This window comes from Sitophilus oryzae, unplaced genomic scaffold (genome assembly GCF_002938485.1).
Source record: "Sitophilus oryzae breed Bouriz unplaced genomic scaffold, Soryzae_2.0 scaffold_213_pilon_pilon, whole genome shotgun sequence".
Lineage (NCBI taxonomy): Eukaryota > Metazoa > Arthropoda > Insecta > Coleoptera > Curculionidae > Sitophilus > Sitophilus oryzae.
In genome coordinates, this window is record NW_022146767.1 from 412871 (window position 1) to 438576 (window position 25706).

Sequence of the window (25706 nt, forward strand, 5' to 3'; positions counted from 1 at the left end):
CTGTATATTGTATATAAATATTGTATTGTTATGAGAGAAAACATATTTTTCCAAGAAAAAATACATATCGACTTATTTTTGTAACCCATATGTTAGTGCTGTTATAAATGTTTATATAAATACTTAAATTTAACATTTTATAAATGTAATTTACTTTCACTTAATTTCCTATGTTAATTTGATTACAAATAACATTTTTGTTTAACATTTCCGAAGATATAGAGTATAATAAACGTTATCAATAAAATATTCTGATTTTATTTTGATTTGTATTTTATAAAATCGATGCTAAAATAACATAAGCCAGTGAGTGATAAGATAATTTCTAAAAATAGTTACACAAAATAATCATGATCTCGTTGATTAACCACTTTTTTCTCAGATTTTTTTTAGTAAAAAATCACATGATTCAAAAAGAACTCTTGCGGTCAGTTAAAGGAATCTGCGATGCGTCAGATGTTCTGTGGTGTTCTGTGGTCAGATGTCAAATCAAAATTGTCAATCCACATGTCAAACGTTTTCGTTTTTTTAAAATACATTTTTTAAATAGTGGTCTATTTTTAAACTGTTAAATCAGAAGTAAGTCTATTTCTAAATGCTGCCCTTCTGTGTTAATTAAAGAAATCTAAGCCGTTATAATGAGGTAAATATGTCTTCTTTTAAATATTGTTTCTTAACCTTAACAAATTCATTTAAGCAATTTATCAGAGTAGAAGTTGAAAGAAAAAATAGTGTTAATTTATTACATAAACTTCCTAGAAAACCTATTATTGTTATATTTCACTTAAATTAGTGTGTGTTTTTTATTCTTTAACCAGCAATGGATTACTGTATTGAATTCATTTGATATATCTTTCTTAACTAATTCTATTATCTCTGCTCAACTTGTTGTTTCTTAAGAAATATAAACTAATAGCTATTTTTTAGAACTTTTACAAAAACGTTAACCTTAGTGTTGGGACTTTCTGCATTTGGATTTACAAGCTATATGTTATATCTGTTTTTAAAAAAGGAAGAGGAAGATGATTTACTCGAAGGCTATGTTCATAAAACGAATTTCAAAACTATGGAAATTAAAGTGCCAAAAAATGTAGTAAGAAGTCTTATTGGTCGAAATGGAAGTAATATTAAACAAGTTGAAGTATACAATATTATTATCAGTTGTTTATGTATTGTATAATATAACTTCTCAATTTAGGAACAATCAAATACAAAAATTAATTTTAAAGACAGAGTTGATGAAGAAGATAAGATTTGTATCATAAGAGGCACTGCAGATTCGTGTAACGTTGCATACCACTTAATTCAAGATTTTATTGTTAACCAACCGGTATTGGAAACTGAAGACTTATGGATTCCAATAGCCTGTGTTAAAAATGTGATAGGAAGAGGTGGAGAAAAAATTAACGAAATTAGGAGCCTCTCGGGTTCAAAATTAACCCTAGTAGAAGATGAGAAAGGTGTGACAGCTAAACGAATGGTTATCAAGGGTATGTTTTGAATATTGCACAATATTATTTATTTAATTATTAAGTAACAATGTTTTATAGGAACTAGGGAACAAATTAATGTAGCAAGATCACTTATCGAGGAAGTAGTTGAACAGTCTCAGCTCTGTCAGCAAGTTATTCATGAGAGTTTGTCTAAGAGAGAACCAAGATTACCAGCACGGTCACCTGAAGTTGTAAAAAAGGTAGAAACTCCAAAATATGAGAAAATAACTCCAGTACCAGGTATTAAGCTTTCTTTTATTTTGAAAATCTCCCAGTATTGTATTTACTACTTTAGGCCAGCCTGATAATCAATTTGAAGTATATGTATCAGCAATGGAAAACCCATCAAAGTTTTGGTTACAAATAGTTGGACCAAAAGCCACAGAATTAGATTGTCTAGTTGAAGAAATGACTGAATATTATGGTAAACTGGATAACAGAGCTCAGCATGTTTTAGATGAAATTAACAATGGTGATTTAGTAGCAGCTGTATTTCAGTACGACAATAAATGGTAGTTCTTTAAATTAAAGAAAGATTACAGATGATAATTTTAATTTTTTCTAGGTACAGAGCTGAGGTTCTCGAAACTAAATATAAATCAGATGAAAAAGTAGCAAAACTCTATTATGTAGATTATGGAGATACAGATTATCTGCCTTGTAAAGACTTGTACGAACTAAGAACTGATTTTCTTAGATTACATTTTCAAGCTATTGAATGTTTCTTAGCTCGAATTGGTAGGTTCTTCTTTAACTGTATGTATAGAAATATATAAACATTTTTTTTAGATCCTGTAGGAGAAAAATGGTCTGAGGAAGCTATAGATCGTTTTGAGGAATTGTCTCATGTGGCTCAATGGACTAAGCTATCAGCCCGAATAAATGGATATTCAATAAAAGAGAAAACAAGAGCTAAAAGGGAAGGTTCTCCAGTGCCAGGTGTTTTATCTCAGTTTTTATTTAGGGAAATTTTCCAAAAAACATTATTTTTCAGGTATCGATTTATATAACGTTTCAAACGAGCAAGACGTTGATGTGGCACAGGAATTAGTCAAAGGAGGCTTTGCCATATTTAAGAAAGGTTCAGACTTGAGATCGAGCAGCCGAACGACAAGCACAAGTAACATAAGTGTGGCAAGTAGTACTTAAAAAATCAGTGAGTTGATGCAATGAAGGTGATTTTAATTACACATTTAACATCTACTTAAGCTTTACATGGCAAGACTGTAGTTCATAGAAAATGCATGATTTTTTATATATTATGAATATATCCTTTAAGGAGAACCATTATTGTATTTCCATGATGAAATATGGCTATATTTTATTGTACCTGTTAAAATGGGGATATAAAAATAAATCTTAATTATATGATTAAAAATCCCTGTTTAGATATGGAAATGTCGTTTTTTCTGTATATAGAGAAATAACTTGGTTGTCTTTTGTTAAGTCCTGTGTAAATAATTATTAAATCTGTTTTGATCTGATAAGTTTCGATAAGCCGCTATCTACAGGGTTGCCATATTATTCTACACTGTCGTACATAAAGCTGATATCAGAGAGGAAAAAAATTATAAAATTGGCAAAGTTAATTTTTGGAAAATATTAAATTTTATAATTCTTTAAATTAATATTCTAAAAGTAGTCTTCCAAGGAAGAATTAACTAAACGAGTAACAAAGGGTTCCACTGTATGCTGACTTTATGGAGACACTGTATAATATGGAGAGAATAAAAATTGATTTGGTTTATTGAAAATGTTAATATTTTACGATTATATGCTAATTTGTTAGTATCAAGTTAGGAGTTTAGGAAACATTTATTTACATACAGAAATAGGTTTTTGGCCATATACTTTGGATTTTGGTCCTGTGAATGTACAGTGTTTCCAAATTTCATAAATATACAGAAAATTCGTTGTATGGTGTTAAGTTAGAAAATTCCTTTTAAAGTAATTACAATTTTCTTAAGGTGCGTTCACACCGGCTGCGGCTGCGCCGTTCCGCGCGAAACATTTTTTAATATGTACAGGGTGAGTCAACGATAGAGTAAAGTCCATTATCTCTTTTGTTTCGCGGTTTACAAAAAAAATTTAAACATAAAAGTTATAGGGAAGGTTAAGATACACATTTTAAAATTATTCTAGAGTATACAAGGTGTTTCAAAAAAGTGTGGCGAATATAACATATGCTTTTTTAAATGCAATACCCTATTTTTTATTTTATTTTTAGATTCTGCGTAAAATTTCATAACTTTTTTATATATATTGTTATATACCTAAAATTAATACTTTTTGTGATAGTTCCATTTGTTTAAACAAATGTTAAATTACAGTGTGGTAAAAAATTGTCAATGGTGCCATTGTTTCTGAAGAGATGAAAAAAAAAGATATATGTAAAGATATTTTAGCTAAATGATACAGGGTGTTCAAAATATATTTATGAATTTCAACTATTTAAAATTAAAAAAATCTCAACTTTTTTAAATGGGACACCCTATATATTATTATTTTTTCTAATAGATTTTACAAAACTCTTCAACTTTTATTAATTATGTCATATACCTATTTTTAATAGTTCGCGATTTATTCCAATTTTTTCTATTTTTACCCATATGTTTAATACAATTACCCTATAAAATCATAGTTGCATAGTTGCCATGATAAAACAAACTATTTATTACTTATCTTTAACAAGTACCTTAATAATTAGTTATAATTGCTGGTATTTGTTAAAATTAGTTAATTTACTCAAATAAATTAAAATCGCAGTCGTGAATTGCTTGGTATATTTCTATATTATGAAAGATGACACTTGGATTTTCCGTCGGGGCGAATAGCCACAGATTAAGGCAATACTAGACGCAAGCAAAGTAGCAAAGCAAAAAAGTATATAATATATAGTACGCAGTAATACAGTACGTAGTAAAAAAGCAAAGTACTATATAATATATAGTACTGAACCATATTGAACCAAAAAATATGTTTTTCTTGGCTTGTTCGTGTGTATCAGTCACATTGACTAATTCATTTCAGGAAAATCTGTAACTATTATCTCTACCATTTATACTTATTACAACAAATTAAACTAAAATATAAATTTTGTTCTTAACTTGCTTAACAGACAAGAAATTTTGATAATTATTACTTTTCGTCATGGTAACTATGATGTTATAGCGTAATTGTATTAAAAATATGGGTAAAAATAGAAAAAATTGGAATAAATCGGAAATTATTAAAGATAGGTATAAGACATACTTAATAAAAGTTGAAGAGTTTTGTAAAATCTATCAGAAAAAATAATAATATATAGGGTGTACTATTTAAAAAATTTGAAATTTCTTAATTTTAAGTAGTTGAAATTCATAAATATATTTTGAACACCCTGTAGTATCTAACTAAAATAGCTTTCCATAGGTCTTTTTCTATATCTCTATTAAATTCTCCTACCAAATTTTAGTTGTCCCACTTCAGAAACAATGCCATCACTGATAATTTTTTATCACACTGCAATCTAACATTTGTTTAAACAAATTTAAATATTACAAAAACTATTAATTTTAGGTATATAACATTATATATAAAAAAGTTATGGAATTTTACGCACAATCTAAAAATAAAATAAAAAACAGGGTGTTGCATTTAAAAAAACATATGTTATATTCGCTACACTTTTTTGAAGCACCCTGTATACTCTATAATAATTTTAACATGTGTATCTTAACCGTCCCTATAACTTTTATATTTAATATTTTTTTGTAAACCTTGAAACAAATGAAATAATGGACTTTACTCTATCGTTGACTCACCCTGTACTTGAAAAGTGTATTTTTTTAGCGCGCACAAAAGTATATGTTAAAAAAATGATTTGCGTGGCGCAGCCGGGGTGAACGCACCTTTACATATTACATACACCGTGCTGAGAAGTTTTTTATAATTTATATTCAGAATTATACAGGGCGAGTCTTAATTAGGTGTAAACATTTTCAGGGCTAAATAAAAAATAAAAGAAACATATTTCCTCTTTAACGGTTTTCAAGTAAGTCCAAAATAACCAAGTTATTTTACTTTGAAAATTTCCAAAAAAAATGATTTTTTGTTTAAATTTTGTGAACCACTGGATCTTTTCTGGGTTTTCTTTCTTGTAAAATTTAATCTACTACCTATGTTGACAAATTTCAAGAAATTATATTTTTTAACTAAAAAAATGTTTCTCAAAACTCAAAAAATTTCAAATTTTCAAATTTTTTTTCCAGAAAAAACCTCATAGTGTTTCTGGAGTTGAAATACACTACACCTTAAATATTTGCACTTTTTTAAGACTCAACCAGTAGTGTGTACCAGGTTAACCTTTTTTTACTTCGTAAATTATGTTTTTTTTAATATTCCCAAAAACACGCTAAAATCATACAACTGGCAATACCAATAGTCGCTAACAAAGTGATGCAAAAAATTTTACGATCAAGAAGTGTTTTGTAGGATTGACAGATAAAAAATTGTGATGGAAATTTACATTAGAATTGTTTTACTCTCAATGTAACTTGATCATAAAATGTTATAATCATGGCGCAACTAGACACCGACTTTTAGGGGGCTCAGCTCACTTAAAAGATAATATTGATGGGATGGGCAAAGCACCACCTAGCCCCCTCTAGTTGCGCGTTGCGCCACTGATCATAAGGCTACTTTAGAATACTTATCAAATACCCCAAAAATAGTTGACTGCTGGTTAATTTTCTAAGTTAAAAATATTGAAACGTAATTCGCATCTTTTTTTTTATTTCACTTTACTCCAGAACTTAGTATTATTTATTTTTTTAAGAAGAGTTATCTTTCGTGTAGCGTTTTAAGAGTTTTTTTTTTAAATAAAGTTAATGTTTTTACCTAAACATGTATTTTATTCACCCAAGATTATTTAAACACTACAAAGTTAATTGTTAGAAATATTTATTATTGTAAATGATCACAGATTTGAAACATCGTAGTGGAGGAAATGATTTGTAAAAAATTACCGCGCTGACAAGTCTTGCTATTGGGTCGCCCAAGTAGCATTTTCACGACTTTGTTTACTAAACACAACGTTGGATTAGTTACAAAAAATAGTTAGCTCCGTACCTTGGGTATTAAAATAAATGTAAACGTTGTTGTAACGTTGTGCCGACGTTGAACTAGTACTACAACAAAGTAAAAGCTTCTGCGACGTCGAATAAACGTTGTCTTGTAACCTTTTTTGCTTAAGTGATCTTTAGGTGATTCGGACAACGTAGTTACAATTTTGAGTTGAGATCATAGTAGTATCACAGATTAGGTATCCTATAAGTATACAGATAAAAATCTTGTCCCTAATTCGTGGTACGAAAATTGTTTTTATGACTATGAGCAAACGAGTAAATTTTCTTGTGCGTAAAAATAAACTCCCGTTTAAACAGCGTAATAACTGGGCCGGTCAGGCGCTGTGCACAATTACTTATATACTGAATACACAGTTTGCTAAAAAATTCATAAAAATAGCGCTAAAAATAACAAAAATATTAGGCTTTAAATTTGACCAAAAATGTCTCCGTTGCGTTTTTATTGCATCTGACTGTATAAGGAAAATTACGACATAAACAAATAAAGTATAATGAGACATAATTAAATACACCCTGCCCTAGAGTACTGGATTTAAATTTTATGTTTATGCGGCGTGACTCTGTCCAACGTGACGAAACTGCCATATCACCTTTCACGTCTCTTAGCAATGTGCACTGTTTCTCGGTTTATTTCATACGTTTGGCAACGTTTTTTACACTTCTCTCTTTGTTCAATACATTATAAATGCATTGGAATCTTGTTACATAGGAAAATCTCGACCAAAACCCAAACTTACTGATCCTAGTATAAAATAATAAATGAAAAAAAAGTCCAAACAAAAAGACATTTATTTTTCTGTTTATTTCTTTTTATACCATGTTATGTTTCGATCATGCTATATAATCTATAATATATAAAAACAAGAACTAAATATTTCAGAATAAGGAATTATATCTAGAAACAAAAAAAATTAACCTTTTTATTTTGGATTTAATAAAAATATAATTATATCTAGGTACGTTAAATTTTCTTGTTACGTATGCGCAAATTCTAAAAATACAAAATATTTACAAAAGATTTTAAAAGCATTTTCAATAATATACGCCCTTTAAAAAAGGACTTTATAAATGTCCTGGGCATTACAATATTATTATTAATCTGGAATTTATGGTAATTTTTTGTCATAGGAGTTTTTTTTCTTTAAAAAAAAATCCTGACAATTACCATATTGTTCCCCACCCCGAAAATAGAAAAGAAAAAAACAACTACCTGTATTATACGATGTATCGGGTTTTCAGAGCTTTATTCTATATAAATCAAATAATCAGTACAGAAAAAGACAATTTACAATGTATAAAAGAACAACGTTACCTGGATCCGTCGTCTATGCGAGAAAGTTGACAAAAATGAAAAAATCGATAAATTACACGTTTCAAATAATTATGTCCGTATTTTTTTGTATTAAAGTTATTTTAATAGTTTTGTTTTCTTCGCTAAATTTAGTTTCCCATAACAGTTTACAGAACGCGCGCTACTCGGCATGCGCTATCTTTTATAATTGATAACATATACAATATAATCTAAGCATTTTGTTTTTTATGATATTATTATTACGATTGACAAATATGAAAAATTACAGGAAATAGTCGGGAGTTCGGCGAGTCACGTGGGGTTCCCCGCGTCTCGGTGCTGGATCGAACTGTAAGCTGAAACAAAAACACAACGTTAGTTTTAAAGCTGAGTAGGTCGAGTAAAAACCTAAAAACTAGTTTTTTCCGTGTAAAATACTATACGATCGAAAAAAAAAACGGTGTCAAAGATGGCTGGGAAATGACAAACGATGATTATTTTGGCGAGGTCAAGCCCTAGGTCTATTCTGTTTACGTGGAATCCGAAGCGGCGGTCCTCGGCTATATCACGGTTAATCAATGACTAAAGAATATAAGGACATGTAACGCCCATATACGGGCTGCAGCAGAATTTGTGACCTTAGACGCCATTCTTTTGATGGCAACGAATGAGTCATCAGCTGGTCACCAGCGACAATTTTAGCGATTTTTAATAGTTTGTGTGTAGTGAACTTCGTATAAACTTTATTACAACGGTATTAGTTGTTCAGCTTTCAAGTGTAAAAGCCGTAGCGATAAGAAAAAGCCAGGAGTTACGTTTCATAGGTAAATAAACAGTTATTAATTATATAAATTATATAGGTAATTAAACAGTTAACAACTCTATTATACTCTGTTTTTTTTCTCAGGTAAGATTTCGACAGACGATGACAGAAGAAAAGCAGATGACGTCCCATACCAATCTATTTATTTTACTAAAAAAAGTTTCTAATAATTTTTAAGTTATCTATGGATGGGTTTAAATATAAATCCGTCATGCGTCGTGTCTTGTTGTTTTTAACCAGTTTTATTGGTTTATTTAAAAATGACAGATCATATTTCAATTTTATTGGTTTGACGGAACGATGAACGATAAATGGACGCCGATGCGTATGAACTCGCCTTTAGATTTTTGTCATTTTTGACGCTTGTCAAAGTCTTGCCAAATTATAGGTTATAATTTTGTGTCAACTTTTGTTGAATACCCTGCGTTTTGGAAGATGATGCATTTTGATTCGTATTATTACGTGTGTTTTGTGTCTTTTGAAGTCAAGTGGAGGAAAAATCGAGTGAAAATTAACTGTAGACCCAGAGCACAGTTTATGGTTAATACTCGCTGCCCAGGCAGAAAGTCTTATACACCCCATCGTTAAAGTTTGTATACCATCTCGTCGTAGATAAGTGCATCTCGTATATGGTAGAAGGATCAAACTAAACACATACTAAAAACTGGAGTAGCTGTAAAATATCGACATCACACGATAGGTAAATAATGGATTTTAGTACTGCAGAAAAATAATGTCAAAAGGTACTGGTTTAAAAAAATTAAGATTAAAGTTAATTAATCAACCTTTAAGGTATAACATTTGGTAGGTGTTATTATTAATAAAATAGTTTGTTTTATTTACCTATGTTGTTTTATTTATTCCTGTGGAATATTACAAATTTGTATCTACATAAGTTATATTGATAAATATAATCATAAATGCGGGTAGTTTCATAAAGCCTGAAAGTAAAAAATAGTTCTTTTTTATATTTTTTTGGTATGTAGTGTCTTGTTCTTGTTTGTTTTGTATTAACACATACCGGTTTTATTAAATAAAATAACTCGATTACATTTTTTCAGTTTTATACAGTTTTTTTCACAATATTTTGAAGTAATCACTTGTCATCCTGTCAGTCAAATTTTAAATATTTCCTGCTATGCGTTCCAGTTGTACCAACTTATTTCTTTGTAAAATAAAATAAACTACTTTGAAATTAAAATGACAGACACATCTATCACTGTCAAGGATCTTCTGGTTGGACAGACTATAATCTATTTTGGACAATCCTTTGACACTTTAAAATCTCTAATCAAAAAAGACCTACAGCTTGTATTAAGCTGGCTGGACTCTCACAAGCTTAGTTTAAACATAGGAAAATCAAGCTACATCTTTCTTTCAAATAAAAAACCAACTAACACTGAAGACCTAGTCATTGACCAAAGTAGAACTCTTCAGTATAGTAAATCAATAAAGTATCTGGGGCAATGGATTGATGAGATCCTCATGTGGCAATGTCACATTGACATGCTAAGAACAAAGAGGTCCTATCGGAATTTTTAAAAAAATTAGATACCTTGTGCCTGAAAAGTTTTTGAGACCATTATTTTTCTCCTTAATACAAAGTCAACTACAATACCAACAGCAATTTGGTTCCCAACGAAAAAGAAATTTATAAAACCTTTAATAATGCGCCATAAAAAAGCAATTAAAAATATGTACCATTTGCCAAAAACTTTTCCAACTTCCCAGCTCTTTCAAAAATATAAAATCAGATCCCTGCAAAATATTTATAGTATACAAACTTGCTCAATCATTCATCAAACTATAAAATTAGATAGACATCTAATAACAACATTTAACAAAAGAACGAATGTACATACTCATAATACTAGGAACTGTAGTCAAATAGAACCATTAAGACCAAGGAATAATACTGGTGCTAACTCTATATTATTTAAAGGCATAAGTATGTATAACAATTTACCTAACAGCTTAAAACAATTAAATACAAAAAAAATTAAAGTAGATTATATTAAAGTAAGATAGATAAAAAAACACTTTAATTATTGTTAAAAAAATATATTAAAACTTTTCAGCCCATTTCAACATAGTTTCAACCTGGTTTTTATTATTATCTTTTTTTAATACTTTCCCCTTTTTAAAAAAAAACATATTTTAATAATAAGTTACTTAGTTATCCTATTGCTCGCTCACATTCTCCATTTGTGATATTCAAGATATAACTAGCACTAAAAGACTTGTACCTTTACATTTAGTTAATTACTTATACGTTGTTTAGTTATAGGAAAAACCTTTGTAAACTGTAATAGTTTGTTGGTTTAATAAAGATTTGTTCTTTAAAAAAAATCAAATTGAAATGTGTCAAATGAATGTCCAAAATGTGTCAACAGAACTGTCAAGGATACCCAAGAACTGTAAACTAATAGGATTGCTCATCCTCATAAGACGTACGTTCGCCTCTTCCCGCGCTTCAGCTGACAGTTGTGACGTCATTGTAGTCCTTGTCATGATAGTGTGTATTTTTAGTTGCCTATGGTAAACTTATAAAAATAACAGCTGAGAAATTTTGAGTTAATTATTTTGTCAATTTTAAATGTGAAAAAGGTGTCTTTAAAGTTTTTAGAGCTATAGTGTATAAATGCGTTCATTTTGTGTTGTGGATTGTGACAAAGTGCTTACTAAGTGCCTACGATATTGTTTATTAATTATTTTAAAGCAAAATATGGAAGTACCTAAAAAGAATGCTGGCAAAAGGTGATGTTGGGAACTGCTGTTCTTAAAAATGCATTATCTGAGTATTTAATACGATTTATACAGTTAATTTTCTATACTGCATACATATAAGGTGTTTAAATAAATAAACTAAATAATGAACGTTTTGCATTCGGCAACTAATAATGCACGTGTGTATTATTGGTTGCCGGATAAGGACCAATAACCATGACAAGGACTACAATGACGTCACAAAGCGAGTAGTTTTCGCATGGCGGACACTTTTGGCTGAATGAGCAGTCCTATTAGGTTTACCGATTCTTGGCATGAATACATGAATGGTATCCTTCCTTAATCTTTTTATTCAAAGAATGGCACTGATTAACCGGAATTTAAGTTGGCATTTCTAGAACCCCGTTGCGTTCGATCTATGATTTTTGATATGCTGTTTCCTTAATATTTTTATTCAAAGACTGATTCAATAAATATTATGACAAAACTAACAAATTACTACATCGACCCTATATTTTAACAGGTTTAAAAAAATAGAACGCCATATATAAACCAAAAAAAGTACCTTCGCGACGGGGTTAATTTTATTACTATACTCCTTCCTTGGTCTTTTTTTTATTCAATGCGTAAATTATAAGAAAAATAGAAAGGTTTATGCAAACTACCAAAATAAATACCCCAAATTATCTTATCAATATTAAATACAACAAAGTTTACCCAACCAGTCATTTCAAAACAAATATCCGTGTCCTAAATTAGTATGTATTTAAATAAGGTCACAATTCTCTTTAATTAATAATAATTAATTATTTCTAAATATTCCTCTGCTTCCATGAAAGAAAAATAAGTAAAGGTAGATGTTAAAAATAAGTCTTTTTATGGCTGGATAAAAAATATGGTAAAATGTATTGGTACTTACAAAGAATACTTGAGGGCGTCGTCTAATTCCATAATAGCAGCTTGATTTCCGCAACGATAACAATAATTTGGAGCACTAAAAATAGTAACGACGTTCCTATCGTGACACCAATTATAACCTTCCATAACCAGCTGATGGGCCCTGCAAATCATATAAAAAATGATTTAAAATAACTTTTAAAAATACAGAAAAAAGCAAAATAAGACACTAAATTCACCACTTATATTAATTTCAAAACTGTCATTGTTATCCTAAAGACAAAACACCTCCACTGGAAAGGTCAGGTATTTATGAAATTTCATGTAAGGATTGTAATCAAAAATATGTTAGGAAAACTAGAAGATCAATTTTAACTAGTCTAGATAATTAATTGTTATGCTGGATTGATTTTGACTTGCATGGCTAATTTTGACGTACCAACCGAGCGCCTATATAAACTCTCAATTTGTAGATATTAGTTTAGTTTTAATCATCTGTAGGTGACGCTAAAATGGTTAACGAAACGCGCGTCCATTGTTAAAAGTCGTGCTTTGGTATATTGTGGTGAATTAGTATTTTATTTTGCTGTTGTAAGTTGTAACAACAGAAGTTCCAACCTCCAACTGTAGGAATAATTACAAAAAAATAGTTTCTTGAACATACCTCGAAACTAAGGTTAATCCATTAGAATGATTAAAGGTTTCAGAGATGTCTTGTCCAAAAGTGTATCCCGCACCTCGAGGACTGATGCCCCATCCACCGCGGTCATCAGGATCGGACCACAAAAGGTCACACATTGGTCCTTCATGAGGTACCTAAAAGGAACCATTGATTAATTATTAAAAAACATATAAATAACTAGTTTTTGTGGAAAACATATTTCAACTAGTTTGGTCTATTCCCTTATTAGTCTAAGAGCTAGCAACGTTTTCGAGAAAGTATTTAAAGACGTCTGGCTCTTTGATATATCTTTTACTATGCTCTCTGGAACAGCATGCGGCCCGTCTGGCTTCCGATACCCGTTGCGTTCACTACTGCGCATCGGAAGAAGGTCCTATATTTTTTATTAATTTAGTTCTATAAATTCTAGTATTGAATATAAATCGAATATGTCTCCATAGCTCAGTGCCTAGAGTTTCCGACCAAGAATCGATGATTGAGAGTTCGAATCCGGGTCAGGTCAAAGACTTTTATTTTATTTTCGTTTATATTCTGATAGTAAAGTATTAAATAATTCTGGTAATTAAAAAAAAAACAAATATTTAATACTTTATTATCAGAATATAAACGAAAATAAAATAAAAAAGTCTAAAAAAACGGATTCGAACTATGAATCATCGGTTCGTGGTCGGAAATTCTACGCACTGCGCTATGGAGACATGTTCGATTTATATTCAATACTAGGATTTAAAGGACTAATAAAAATATAGGATCTTCTTTCAATGCGCAGTAGGGAACGCAACGTTTACCGGCAGCCAAACGGGCCGCATGCTGTTCCAGAGAGCATAGTAAAAGATATATCAATGAGCAGACGTCTTAAAATACTTGTTTTTCCGACGTTGCTAGCTCTCGTACTATATAAAGAAGTGGATTTAACTATTTTCAACTCACCCTGTAGATACCAAGTAGTTTAATCAATTTTAGTATGATTACTTATGAAGAAGACTAACATGATATAATACTAGTTGAAAAGCATCAATAGTTACCAAACTATTCATTTAAAAAAAAAGGTTTAAATGTGTAGAAAATTTAATGTAAAAATGATCTTAGTTCAGACAGAAACGACAAAGTATAAATTAGGACATTATGTTATTTTGTATGGGCCATGAACACAAGACATACAGAAAATGACAGAAAACATAATTCACTTTTTAATTAAACTGATAGAACTGTCACTGTTATATAAACATATTTTGTTAGACTATACTTTTTGCACTACAACTAAATGTCATTGACACAGACTTGTTTTGTAAAAGGTCGTTTCAGAAAAGATTATGTATTATATTATACAGGGCGAGTCTTAAATAAATGGAAATATTTTCAGGACCAGTAGATCTCGATAAAAGAAACATATTTTCTCTTTTCTCTTTACCATTTTTCAAATAAGGCCAAAATAACAGAGGAAATATTAAGGGGCGTCCAGACCAGATGAGCGAGCAGTAACAAGCGCGAGCAAACATTTATTCAAATTCGCTCATGATTTCTGCTGCTCTCGAGCACATGATCTGCTTCCGTCCAGACCTAGCGATTATTTGTATGTTCGGCGTTGATCGTTGAGATGGTGGAACATAACTCTTTTTAAAAATCGAGTTTCTCATGGTGGTAACAATTTACTAAACGATGTTGAAACAGAAGATTCTGGAAAATTTAAGAACTTTTGTCGGATGTCACTTACAGATTTTAATACCTTATTAGATTTAATTGACATAAAAATAATGAAAAGTGATACCAATTACCGAAAAGCAATTTCACCTAGAGAAAGGCTAGCTGTAACCTTACTGGTCTTGGCGATTTTTGTACTCCTATATTAGTTCTAAAACAACTTCATTCGGCCATTCCATTTTTGATATTCGATCGCAAATGTGGTAAACAAAATCCCGTTCAAACCGAACGTGAAATAGCGCGAATTTTCTTTGATGTACCGACACGACGTGGAATAGCGTCGAGCGCGAGCAAGCAATCATTCGCTCGCCCGCAGAGCCGTCCACACCAGTTAAGCGTTCCCATAGAACATACCCGAATTCTTGCTCGCTCCTGCTCGCTCATCCGGTCTGGACGCCCCTTTACATACTTTGAAAATAAAAAAAAATATATTTTTTTCTCAAATTTTGAGAACCACTGGATCTTCTCTAGGTTTTCTTGCAAATTTAATCTACTACCTATGCTGCCATATTATCAAGATAGGTATTATATTTTATAACTAAAATTTAAAAAATTTCTAAACTTTTTTTTAAAATAAAAAATTTTCATTTTTCTCATCAAAAAAAACCCATAGACGTGTCTCTGGGGTGGATTTAAGACTCACCCTGTACTGTAGCAGGTTGACCTTTCTAACTTTTCAATAAGTTTAAAAAATTGACACTTTACATGCAAATATTTGAACATGTTTTGGAAAACGTGAGAAAATTCAAAACATTGACAGATTTTACTAACTTTTGTTGACCTTTCCAACTTTTCAATAAGTTTAAAAAATTGACACTTTACATGCAAATATTTGAACATGTTTTGGAAAACGTGAGAAAATTCAAAAACACTGACATATTTTTCTACCACAAGAATTTAAGAGTAATGGATAATAGATGGTATAAATTAGAACATGTGATGTTTAATAATGAATGGGAACTTATAGCATTCTACTGAGTGAAGAAACTATACCTATTGATTACATTTAAGAACTAGTGTAAAAAAATATATAAATCAAATTATAATTGTAATACAAATTTTAGTTCTAGCTGTCTTGGGTTAAAGATGATGAATCATAAAACTCTGAGTTAAAGACTCATTTTTCATTTCTATTTTAATGAAATTAATAATTTGCCAATATTTAAATCAATCCATTTATAAATTTAAGAGATACAAAGTAAAAACCAAATAGGTACTTAGTTGCAGAAAATTTTGATAATTTTTTTAGAATAGTAGTAAGTTATAGTATATTTTTTGTAGTAGAAGTACATTGCACATTTATATTAGTAGTAAGATTACTAATATTTGTAGTTTGTAGTAGGAAGTACATAATTAAGTAGTAAATATATTACACATTGATAAAAACAATCAGTACCTACTATCTTTCAATGACATTGACTCACTTAGAAGGTACAATTGAAAAAATAAAAATTCAGGACATATCTATATCATTGTATTCAATTTAAATGTTTTATTCAAAAAAAAAGTTTAAATATGTTAAAAAATTACTAATCTAATACTGAATCATTCACTTAACGACTATGATAATGAAGTGCAAATTTAGAAACAAGTGTAATGAAATAACAAAAATATTGTTTTGCTATTAGTCACTCAATTCTTACCTTTATCAATCTTTATTCAAGATTTACTTGAAATAAAAAAAATAAAGACTGAAAAATAAAATGAACTTACCTCTTGTAAACGATCCAATGCACGAATATGGTCCAAAGTGTCAATGCTGGGACTTAACCCACCATGCAAACAGAATATTTGACCATCAACTAGAGCTGTCAGTGGCAAGTAGTCGAACAAATCAGTGAAAAATTTCCAAACATTTGCATTTCCATATTTTCGGAGACATTCATCGTAGAAGCCATATACTTGAGTAATTTGTCTGGACTCATGATTGCCCCTTAGAATTGTAATTCTCTCCTTATACCGAACCTTTAAAGCTACTAACAATGTGACTGTCTCTACTGAATAATATCCACGATCGACATAATCTCCCATAAACAGGTAGTTTGTGTCAGGACTTCGTCCGCCTATTCTGAACAATTCCATCAAGTCATGGAATTGACCATGTACATCTCCACATACTGTGACTGGACATTTTACTTCCTGTACATTGGATTCCTTGGACAATATTTCTTTAGCCTATAAAAAAAGAATTTCGTTCAATACTTAAACTATTATTTATAAACTGCTCCTAACACACTTTCTATTTTAAAAGTGCCTCTAAATTAGATATCAAGACATTTAAATTTAGACTGGGCAGCATCCATTTACAAGGCTTCAGTTATTTAGGTTTCATTATGAATACATTTTATAAACCAGTAGGTATGTATATGAAATTAAAATAATATAACTATTAAAGATCCATGTTTGACAGGACACTATTGAAATTAAGGAAATATCAGTATCAGCTAACAATCATTATTAAAAATAGGTTTCAATATATCTGATTTTTCTGGCTGGTGTTGAGATTTTTAACAAAATCTCGACTTTAAACATTCAAGAACTATAGAATGATTGATTACCTTATCACATAGGGTCTTCACTTGATTTTCCGTTAATTGGTTGCAATCGTTTAGTTGTTCAATCCACTGGTCCAACTCCTTACATGATGCCTTTTCGTCAATCGCCATATTAATAAGCCCCTTTTGTTCAAATGGTTAATAAATTATTTTAGAAGGTATTTAAGTAAATTTTATAAGGTAATATCTAATTCTAAAGCTATACGAACACCATTAATGTACTTTTTGTTCACCATAAAACAACAATGCAAAATGGCGGCGTTTCATAGATTTTTGACTAATTTATAGAAACGTATGCGCAAGTGCGATACAAGTGCGTCAATTGATATCTACGCGGTAAATTTAAATGAGCGCAACAATTAGATTTTAATAATTTATTTCTTGGCAAATTACCTGCTCAGCTTTACTTTGAATATCCTGAAATTCATTTTGCTTAGAAATGAACAGTTTATTTAACTTTGGAGAGGTTGTTGCTTTCATTTTGTTCTTTCTGTGGACGCAAGTTTACTGACATTTAACGTCAACATTTTTACACGTGTAAAAGGTAATTAAATTTAAAAAAGTTTTTTTTTTAATTCCGCAATAATTAACACCTATTTACGAAATATACAATAATAACGAAAAATGTTAGTTTTCAGATGGTTTTCAGTTGAGTTTTCACCTCAAATTTTATATATTTAGTCTTGTATTTTGAGTTGCATAAGTTGAAGGCCCATAATCAATATTTAATTTCCTGTTTGTGCAGCCAATCAGAAGTTAGAAAACCCCAAACAGAATAAAATTTCATAGAAGTTTAGGTTAAGTGGTATTTTTACGATTTTTATACTTTCCAGTATTATTTTCTTAATAAAAAAACTTTTATTATATATAAAATGGTGACTGATGGTCAAGATAACGAACAAATTATTTTGGCTACTGGTGGATATGATCATACTATAAAATTATGGCAAACGCACACAGGAATGTGCCATAGGACAATGCAACATTCGGAATCCCAAGTAAATGCCCTGGAAATTACACCCGACAAAAAATTGCTTGCCGCAGCTAGCTACCAACATATTAACATGTATGATTTACTTTCTAATAACCCAAATTCAATTGTAAACTATGAGGGCACTTCGAAAAATGTTACTTGTGTTGGTTTTAATGATGACGGAAGACTAATGTATTCAGGTTATTTGATTACACACCTCTGCAGTATTTGGTTTGATAATGTGCCAATTTTATAGGTGGTGAAGATGGTAGGGTGAGAATTTGGGACTTGAGAAGCAAGAATATAAACTGCTCAAACACTTTTGAAACACTTCCTGGTTCAGGATCAAGTTTATCTCCGATTAACTGTGCAGCACTGCATCCAAATCAAATAGAACTGTTTTTGGGTAATGTCTATTTTACTTGAGGTATAAAGAATCAAGAGAAGTTAAATTATTTATTTTTGTAGGAGATCAAAATGGAATTATCTATAGATGGGATGTTAGAACACCATTAAATCAACAATTTATTCCTGAAAACGATGTTACAATTTTAGACATAGATATTTCACCTGATGGCACACAAATGGCTTCCGTAAATAATAAAGGAAATGCTTACATTTGGAATTTAAGTTCAACAGGTTAGTTTGATAGAGAAATTTTAAAAATAATGTTGACTCTTTTTATCTTTCTAGATATTGATGGTAAAACATCTTTGCAGCCAAGACATAAATTTACTGCACATAAACGAGCTGCACTGAAATGCAAATATTCACCTGATTCGTGTTTCTTAATCACCACCTCAGCAGATCAAACGGCAAAAATTTGGGACACGGAAGATTATAATTTGCAAAAAGAACTGAAACAAGATAGTCAGAGGTGGGTATGGGATGCTGCGTGGAGTGCAGATAGTCAATATGTTTTTACAGGTTGGTTTAGTTGGAATAGTAGCATTGTTTACAAATTTAATATATTATATATTTTACAGCATCATCTGATAGTTGTGCAAAACTTTGGAATGTAAGCAAAGGTACTATGGAACGAGAGTATGCGGGTCATCAAAAAGCGGTAACAGCGTTAGCATTTAGGGATACAGTTATTAATTGATTCAAATAATTAGGATTTATAGGTTTAGACTGATTTATATTGTATAACAAAAAAATAACAAACATGTTGTATATATCTATTTACTCAGAGTTGTTTGATTCATTTTGAGATGGTTTCTTTTCAGTTTCCAAAGCTTCATTTTCTAAAGTTAGTGAACAGGTCTTTTGGAAATTATTACAGTCGTAACAACGACAGTCACAAACAGGTTCAAACACAAATTTGTCAAGTATTGTTTTGTAAAACACAAAGCCCCCTAGGAAACTTAATGTGCCCAAGCTGACCTAAAATTGAATGAAATTAAAATAATTTTTGTAGAAAGGCAATTTTCTATACATTTCTGAAGTTCTTTGCAGCTTTTTGTGGTATGAGCTTGTTAAAATTTACTCTCGAAAGAAACCATTTTATTCTATTTTTACTGGAATTTTTCATAATATTCTAATTCAAAGAAGCGTTACTGATTTAACAAGTTTTACTTGGTTTAAATTTATAATACACATAACAACAAAACACAAATGCGTATGTAGCAATCGCATACTGAAAAAAAATAGATCAAAATTAATTGTAAATTAGAGGCAAAAGTATGGCTTCTTACATTAGCTCTGCCTTTTATCGTTGTATTATTAAAATAACGATTAATCCCTTTTAAATTTGGATCGTCGTATTTGTTATGTTCATCTTCTGACATTTTTTCTGACTTTCTAATGTAAGAGCGCTTTTCAAACACCAGCGCGCCAAAACAGTGACGTTTCTGCGTTTCCATGTGTAGTTTCTTAGGCAACTAGTAAATCAGGCATTTAAATCAAAGAACTCTTTATACTTGAAAAATCTATACCACAATCCTTTATATACAAGGCCACAATCTATACTTTTTTTCCTATTTTTTATTAATTAAGTTATTAACAAGATAATGTAAATGGTTTGATAGATTTATTATAAATTTATAATAAATTAGAGGAAATTATAATATATTAGTAACGTCTGGCCCTTTATCATTCATTTTTTTCCTGCGTGGAGCATAGGGCTTCAATAAACGCTCTCCAGCGGGTTCAGTTGTTGGCAATTGCCTTTTATAGTTAAATTATTAATATGAGAATTTGAGAAAGGGTTTTGGAGAAACTATGGTGTGTAGAGCTACATTCCATAGGGAAAACATTAAAGAAAACATCAAGAAATTATCTTTTCAGTGTATAATTGGTTGCATTACTTTTAATAGACAACATGACAAATTAAAGTGTCAAAACTGAAAAATATGTTCTTCAGTTTATTAATCTGCATTTTTATTTGTTTTTATGACTAATTTTTTGACTAATTTTAAAAATATTACCACAAATGAGGGATTTGAAAAGCGATTCTTAAGGCATATAGTAAGTATGGCCTTTGTTACAAGAAAGAAATATTTATAGTTTATCATATTACATAAACAATGATTGGTTTTGTCCTCGTAATGAAAAATATTCTTATTTTTCCCGGGTAAGTGACTTGTATTAAATAAGAAATAAATTTTAATACATTATCAGCAGGGCGTCGGGTTCAACGAACCCGCAATGATATTCGGAATTCAATAAAGAAAATATAGAGTGAATTTATCGTCTAGATAAAAGCGTGCCTGTTTATTTTAAACCGCGGTAAATTTCGCTCACAGCTTTATTAAATTTATAATACGTTTGACTAAAGGGAATGAAAAATGAGATATATATTATCTAAAATTCGTTTTACTGGTCCAATAGTTGCGCGTTTCAGCTATAAAGCGATTAAGTGCTACCTGAATAATATCGATAGCAATAATAGATTTAATAACATGAAACATTGGTTGCGTAAAATGTCAACACAAGATATTAAATTTCTTGGTGTTTTGTTTGTCGAAAAAATTAAAGTTTATTGAACCCCGAGCGCTTATTTGCAGATGATTGTGGCGCGAAAGTCGAAATCATTTTTACGTGTTGGTTTATTTATAAGGCTCATGTTGTTGCTGTTTAGCAAGCTGATTTCCTTATTTTCGTCTTTTTTACTTTTTGTTATCAATTAGACACCTTTAAGGTTTTGACTATAATACAGGGTGGCGCACCTCATTCACCTCGGTTGATTATACGAAAACGGAAAGATGTAGAAACAAAATATTTTATGGGTATATGTAGGGAGACAATGTGCACAATTTAAAATTATTTTGAAATATACAGGGTGTTTCAGAACTAAGATCCATACCAAAGTTATATTTTTTCTTATGGAACACCCGGTATTTTATTTCATTTTTGGATTCTTGGGCTCAAAAAAAGGCATTTATTATAAGGGTTAAATATGTTTAAAATCTTTAGTTTTTGAGATATTTAAAGATATTTAAATTTGCGTGCTATAATAGAATAGACTATTAACACCCTGTACATTACTTTTCAGAATTAATTCTTATGCTGAGTTTAAAGGTAGAGAAATAAACTTTACTGAAAAATGGTATTGATTCCTTAAATTTATACAGGGCTATCAAAAGTTTCTGATCTATTTTAAGGGTATATTTTATATAAAAACTTCGGTATTTCAAATGCTAGACCCTATATTTTTTTAAATAAATCGAAGCAGATTCAAATTCTCTTTCAAACTATATTGGATTTTCCTATACCTATCTAGCTCAGATTTTGAATAAAAAGCGATTTTTAAATAAAATTACAATCAAGATGGCTGGTGTTGCCATGGCAATTTTCTAGTGACAGTTACTGTTTTCAAAATCGACATTAGTTTATGGACATTATTATTTATAATTTATAACAGTTTACTTAAATTTACCTACAATAGTTTAATAAGTAAGTATTCATTACTTTATCATGAAAAATAAAGCAGTAGCTGCTGGCGGAACGAATAGGCCTCAAGGGCTTATGCTCAAGGGCCTCTTGGCCTCAAGGGCTTATGCTCAAAGATATCCAAATAGGAATCTTCCAGATAAGCGTTTCTTTGAAGAACTTCTTGTTCTATTTCGCAGAGCTGGTAGTGGGTTTATAAAAACCTATTAGGCAGAAACCTGTCGTTGGAAGTGAAGAAAATGAATTTGTCGTAATTGGCTCTTTTATAGAAAATCCATATATCTACAAGAAATCGTCAAATAATTCAAAGAACTACTTATTCGTTTTTCTTGATAGAATAATAAATACATATTTAATATATATTATTTATTAAACTATTGTAGGTAAATTAAATAAAAGTAAACTACTATAAATTTAAATAAGTCCATAAACTAATTTCAATTTTGAAAATAGCTACTGTCACTAGAAACCATAAAATAATAAACTAGAAAGAAGTGTCAACTCTGTGTTAAATCGTGGAAACACGATACGCCACCGAAAGCCTTCGTTGTCGTCTGGAGAACTAACTTTCCAATTGACAGGTTGACATGATAAGGACATCATGGCTTAATTTTCATTTCCGTTTCCGGTTATTCAATGGCGGGCCCTCTTTCAGTTCAAATGTATTTTGTATTTTTACTTTTCATAAATAAAACCAAAAAATAATTTATTCACATATATTTATTTAAATATGGAACAACGTGACTAAATAAATATAAAAATATAGAGGATTGTATTGTTTCAATACCAATTAGTTAATTATATGCACTTTTAACGTAAATTAGTTAAGGTATAAGCATGACTTACAGTAATTTGTAAATAAACACACGCATTCGCAAACTTCAAGGACAGAAAACGGTCACAGGAACATGAAAACGGGAGCCTTATACAAAAACCTGAAAACAGAAAAACAATTTTTTATACTAAAATTAACAATGTAAAAATATCAATAGGTATAAAATATAAATATACTGTTTAAAAAAAGCGTCCATTATTCCCAAAGAACCTGGCTTATAAATCAAAAAGATGCAAAAAGAGACTTTTAGTCAGATAACATAATCAGATTATCAGTCCGATTTATTGCATTATTGACAATAAATCGCACATATTGGAGATAACTAATGTTAGCTATAGTTAAAAATGATCTTACCTTGCTGTAAATTGTTTCCATTTTCAAAAAAATCGCCGATCAAAGAGATTATAACACCATTTTCTTGCATCTAAAAAATGTAAAAACAGTGTTTATTTACTACTTATTTTTCATATACATGGGACTACCGACATACCTACTACTGCAGAAACGTCATTTTCTCCAGGATTCTTCATGTAATATATATTTTATATACTTTATTACCTTTATATTTATAAATTTCAGCCGAAATATTAAATTGAACTTCCAAAACGAAAGTAAACGGAATGAATTAAAATGACGTCAAATATTTTCGAATTTGTTCTAGAACAAATCTGAAGTTGTCTCTGAAACTGAAATCTGTCAATTCTAAACTGTGAAGTTAGATAATAGTTAGACAAAAACAATGCTGTCCTTGTCTAGGCGGCCATACTTGTCGTGAGGAGAATGACAGGAATGACACTAATGACTGTTTCCAATTTTCCTATTTCACTGTCACCCCCCTGCTAGAAACTTGTCATGACAACACTAGCCATCTTGATTACAATTTTATTGAAAAATCGCTTTTTATTCAAAATCTGAACCAGATAGGTATAGGAAACCCTAATATAGTTTGAAAGAGCATTTAGATCTGCTTCGATTTATTTAAAAAAATACATAGTGTTGCATTTGAAGTAACGAAGTTTTTATGTAAAATAAATATTTAAAATGGACCAGCAATTTTTGATACTCCTGTATATATTTAAGGCAGGAATAACATTTTCCTGTAAAGTTTTATTTCTCTACCTTTAAACTCAGCACAAGAATTAATTCTGAAAAGTAATGTACAGGGTGTTAATAATCTATTCTATTGTGGCATGCAAATTTAAATACCTTTAAATATCTCAAAAACCAAAGATAAACATATTTAACCCTTATAATAAATGCCTATTTTTGGGCCCAAGAATCCAAAAATGAAATAAAATACCGGGTGTTCCATAAGAAAAAATATAACTTTGGTATGGACCCATAAAATATTTTGTTTCTACATCTTTCCGTTTTCGTATAATCAACCGAGGCGAATGAGGTGCGCCACCCTGTATATGAACAGCAACATAGGGAGTAGAATAAATTTCCAAGAAAGAAAACCTAAAAGAATACAGCGATTAAATAGGGAAGGTAAAATAACTCGGATATTTTGGAGTTATTTGAAAAACGGCAAAGAGAAAATATATTTCTTTTGTCGATTTATCTTTTATTTAAGACTTACCCTGTATATGGATTCAGTAAAAATACAAAATCACATTTTGCTCACTATATCACAAAAATATTGTACAGTGTTAGTGTTATGCCGGGTCCAGACCAAGGCGGCAAAAAGTAAACACAATTTTGAGACAAAAACAAGACAAACTTGCGGCAAAAAATGGGGAATTCTGACAAGACAAATTGTCCACACCGCACAGTGGGGTATTTGACACTGATAGTTGATCGAAATTTTTTTATGTAGACCTTATATAAATTATTGCTATTTTCAATTAAAGAGGAAATAATATGAACAAAATAAAGGATAATTCGTCGATTCTAAAAAAAAGAAAGAAAAATTACTGTTCCAGTGTTTCCACGGTCAGTGCCAGTAGTAATATCGCAACTACTACTACTAATGCTACGACTGATCCGCGAGCAATGCCCATACCACTAAAGTCGCTACTAATGCCAAATTGTGCTATACTGCTAATGGCACTAATGCGATCGCTTTGTACACAACAATGCCCCCCATCGCGGTTTACACCTCGCATTAGTACATCACTGATTGGCAAATTAGAGGAAACCAAGAATGTTTTTCTCATTTTATCAGCAAAATCGCAAAAAGTCGCAGTATTTTATTTTACTGTATGAAAGCCCAATGTTTACTAAGTAAAACGTATATAGACAATATGCTGAATTCTTCGAAATGCGCAACTAAATCTCTAAGTATAATAAAAATGTCACAAATTTAATCAAATTTTCTGAATGCCTAACTTTTAGTTGCAAAAAAATCGTTAGTATAGAGAATATCAAAATAAATAATACGTTTTTGTAGAATACATACCTGCAGCTTGCTGAGCCATTTTCAATCAAAACAATAATATAAACGTAAAAAGAGCACAAGAACAACAACAATTTATAATTTTAAAATAAAATTTAGCTATTTACCTCTTATCTGGGAGAAGTAACAACTTTGACGTTTCGTTGAAACAAATGAATGCAACTAAACACACCCATAGCAACGCCATTCATGGCAGAGATGATTTAACTTATCATTTATCTTTTTTTGGGAAATCTTAAACACATTTGCTTTTTCGAATTTCGATCACCTTTTTCATGCTAATACCCCACCGTGCACCGCAAAAAAAAATA

At 30.4% G+C, this 25706-nt stretch overlaps 4 protein-coding genes and 1 long non-coding RNA gene across 5 annotated transcripts in view; 3 read left to right on the forward strand and 2 right to left on the reverse strand.

The window, feature by feature from the left end:
* Positions 1 to 363: 363 nt before the first annotated feature.
* LOC115884204 (tudor and KH domain-containing protein homolog) lies at positions 364 to 3581 on the forward strand. The gene is made up of 8 exons (XM_030902701.1): positions 364 to 643; positions 928 to 1141; positions 1199 to 1490; positions 1551 to 1733; positions 1789 to 2005; positions 2059 to 2231; positions 2283 to 2432; positions 2488 to 3581. The coding sequence occupies exons 1-8, from the start codon at positions 639 to 641 to the stop codon at positions 2640 to 2642; spliced, it is 1389 nt and encodes a 462-aa protein (XP_030758561.1). The 5' UTR covers positions 364 to 638; the 3' UTR covers positions 2643 to 3581.
* A 4245-nt stretch (positions 3582 to 7826) lies between these two features.
* On the reverse strand, positions 7827 to 17839 carry LOC115884209 (serine/threonine-protein phosphatase 2A catalytic subunit beta isoform). The gene is made up of 6 exons (XM_030902710.1): positions 17689 to 17839; positions 17299 to 17418; positions 16454 to 16915; positions 13022 to 13173; positions 12380 to 12520; positions 7827 to 8266 (listed from the first exon to the last, which is right to left on the reverse strand). Exons 1-6 carry the CDS (start codon positions 17773 to 17775, stop codon positions 8194 to 8196), a joined length of 1035 nt encoding a protein of 344 aa, XP_030758570.1. The 5' UTR covers positions 17776 to 17839; the 3' UTR covers positions 7827 to 8193.
* A 209-nt stretch (positions 17840 to 18048) lies between these two features.
* LOC115884202 (target of rapamycin complex subunit lst8) lies at positions 18049 to 19456 on the forward strand. Its single transcript, XM_030902700.1, has 5 exons — positions 18049 to 18468; positions 18525 to 18674; positions 18737 to 18907; positions 18962 to 19195; positions 19255 to 19456. The coding sequence occupies exons 1-5, from the start codon at positions 18168 to 18170 to the stop codon at positions 19371 to 19373; spliced, it is 975 nt and encodes a 324-aa protein (XP_030758560.1). The 5' UTR covers positions 18049 to 18167; the 3' UTR covers positions 19374 to 19456.
* A 57-nt stretch (positions 19457 to 19513) lies between these two features.
* LOC115884203 lies at positions 19514 to 20123 on the reverse strand. Its single transcript, XR_004050519.1, has 3 exons — positions 19966 to 20123; positions 19707 to 19907; positions 19514 to 19654 (listed from the first exon to the last, which is right to left on the reverse strand). It is a non-coding gene; the product is annotated as an uncharacterized LOC115884203 (long non-coding RNA).
* Positions 20124 to 20604: 481 nt separating this feature from the next.
* Positions 20605 to 25706, forward strand: part of LOC115884201 (ABC transporter G family member 14) — a 268509-nt gene continuing 263407 nt past the window's right edge. The window contains exon 1 of the mRNA XM_030902697.1: positions 20605 to 20737. The gene's annotated coding sequence lies outside the window, so the exon portion shown is untranslated. The remainder of the gene's footprint in view (positions 20738 to 25706) is intronic.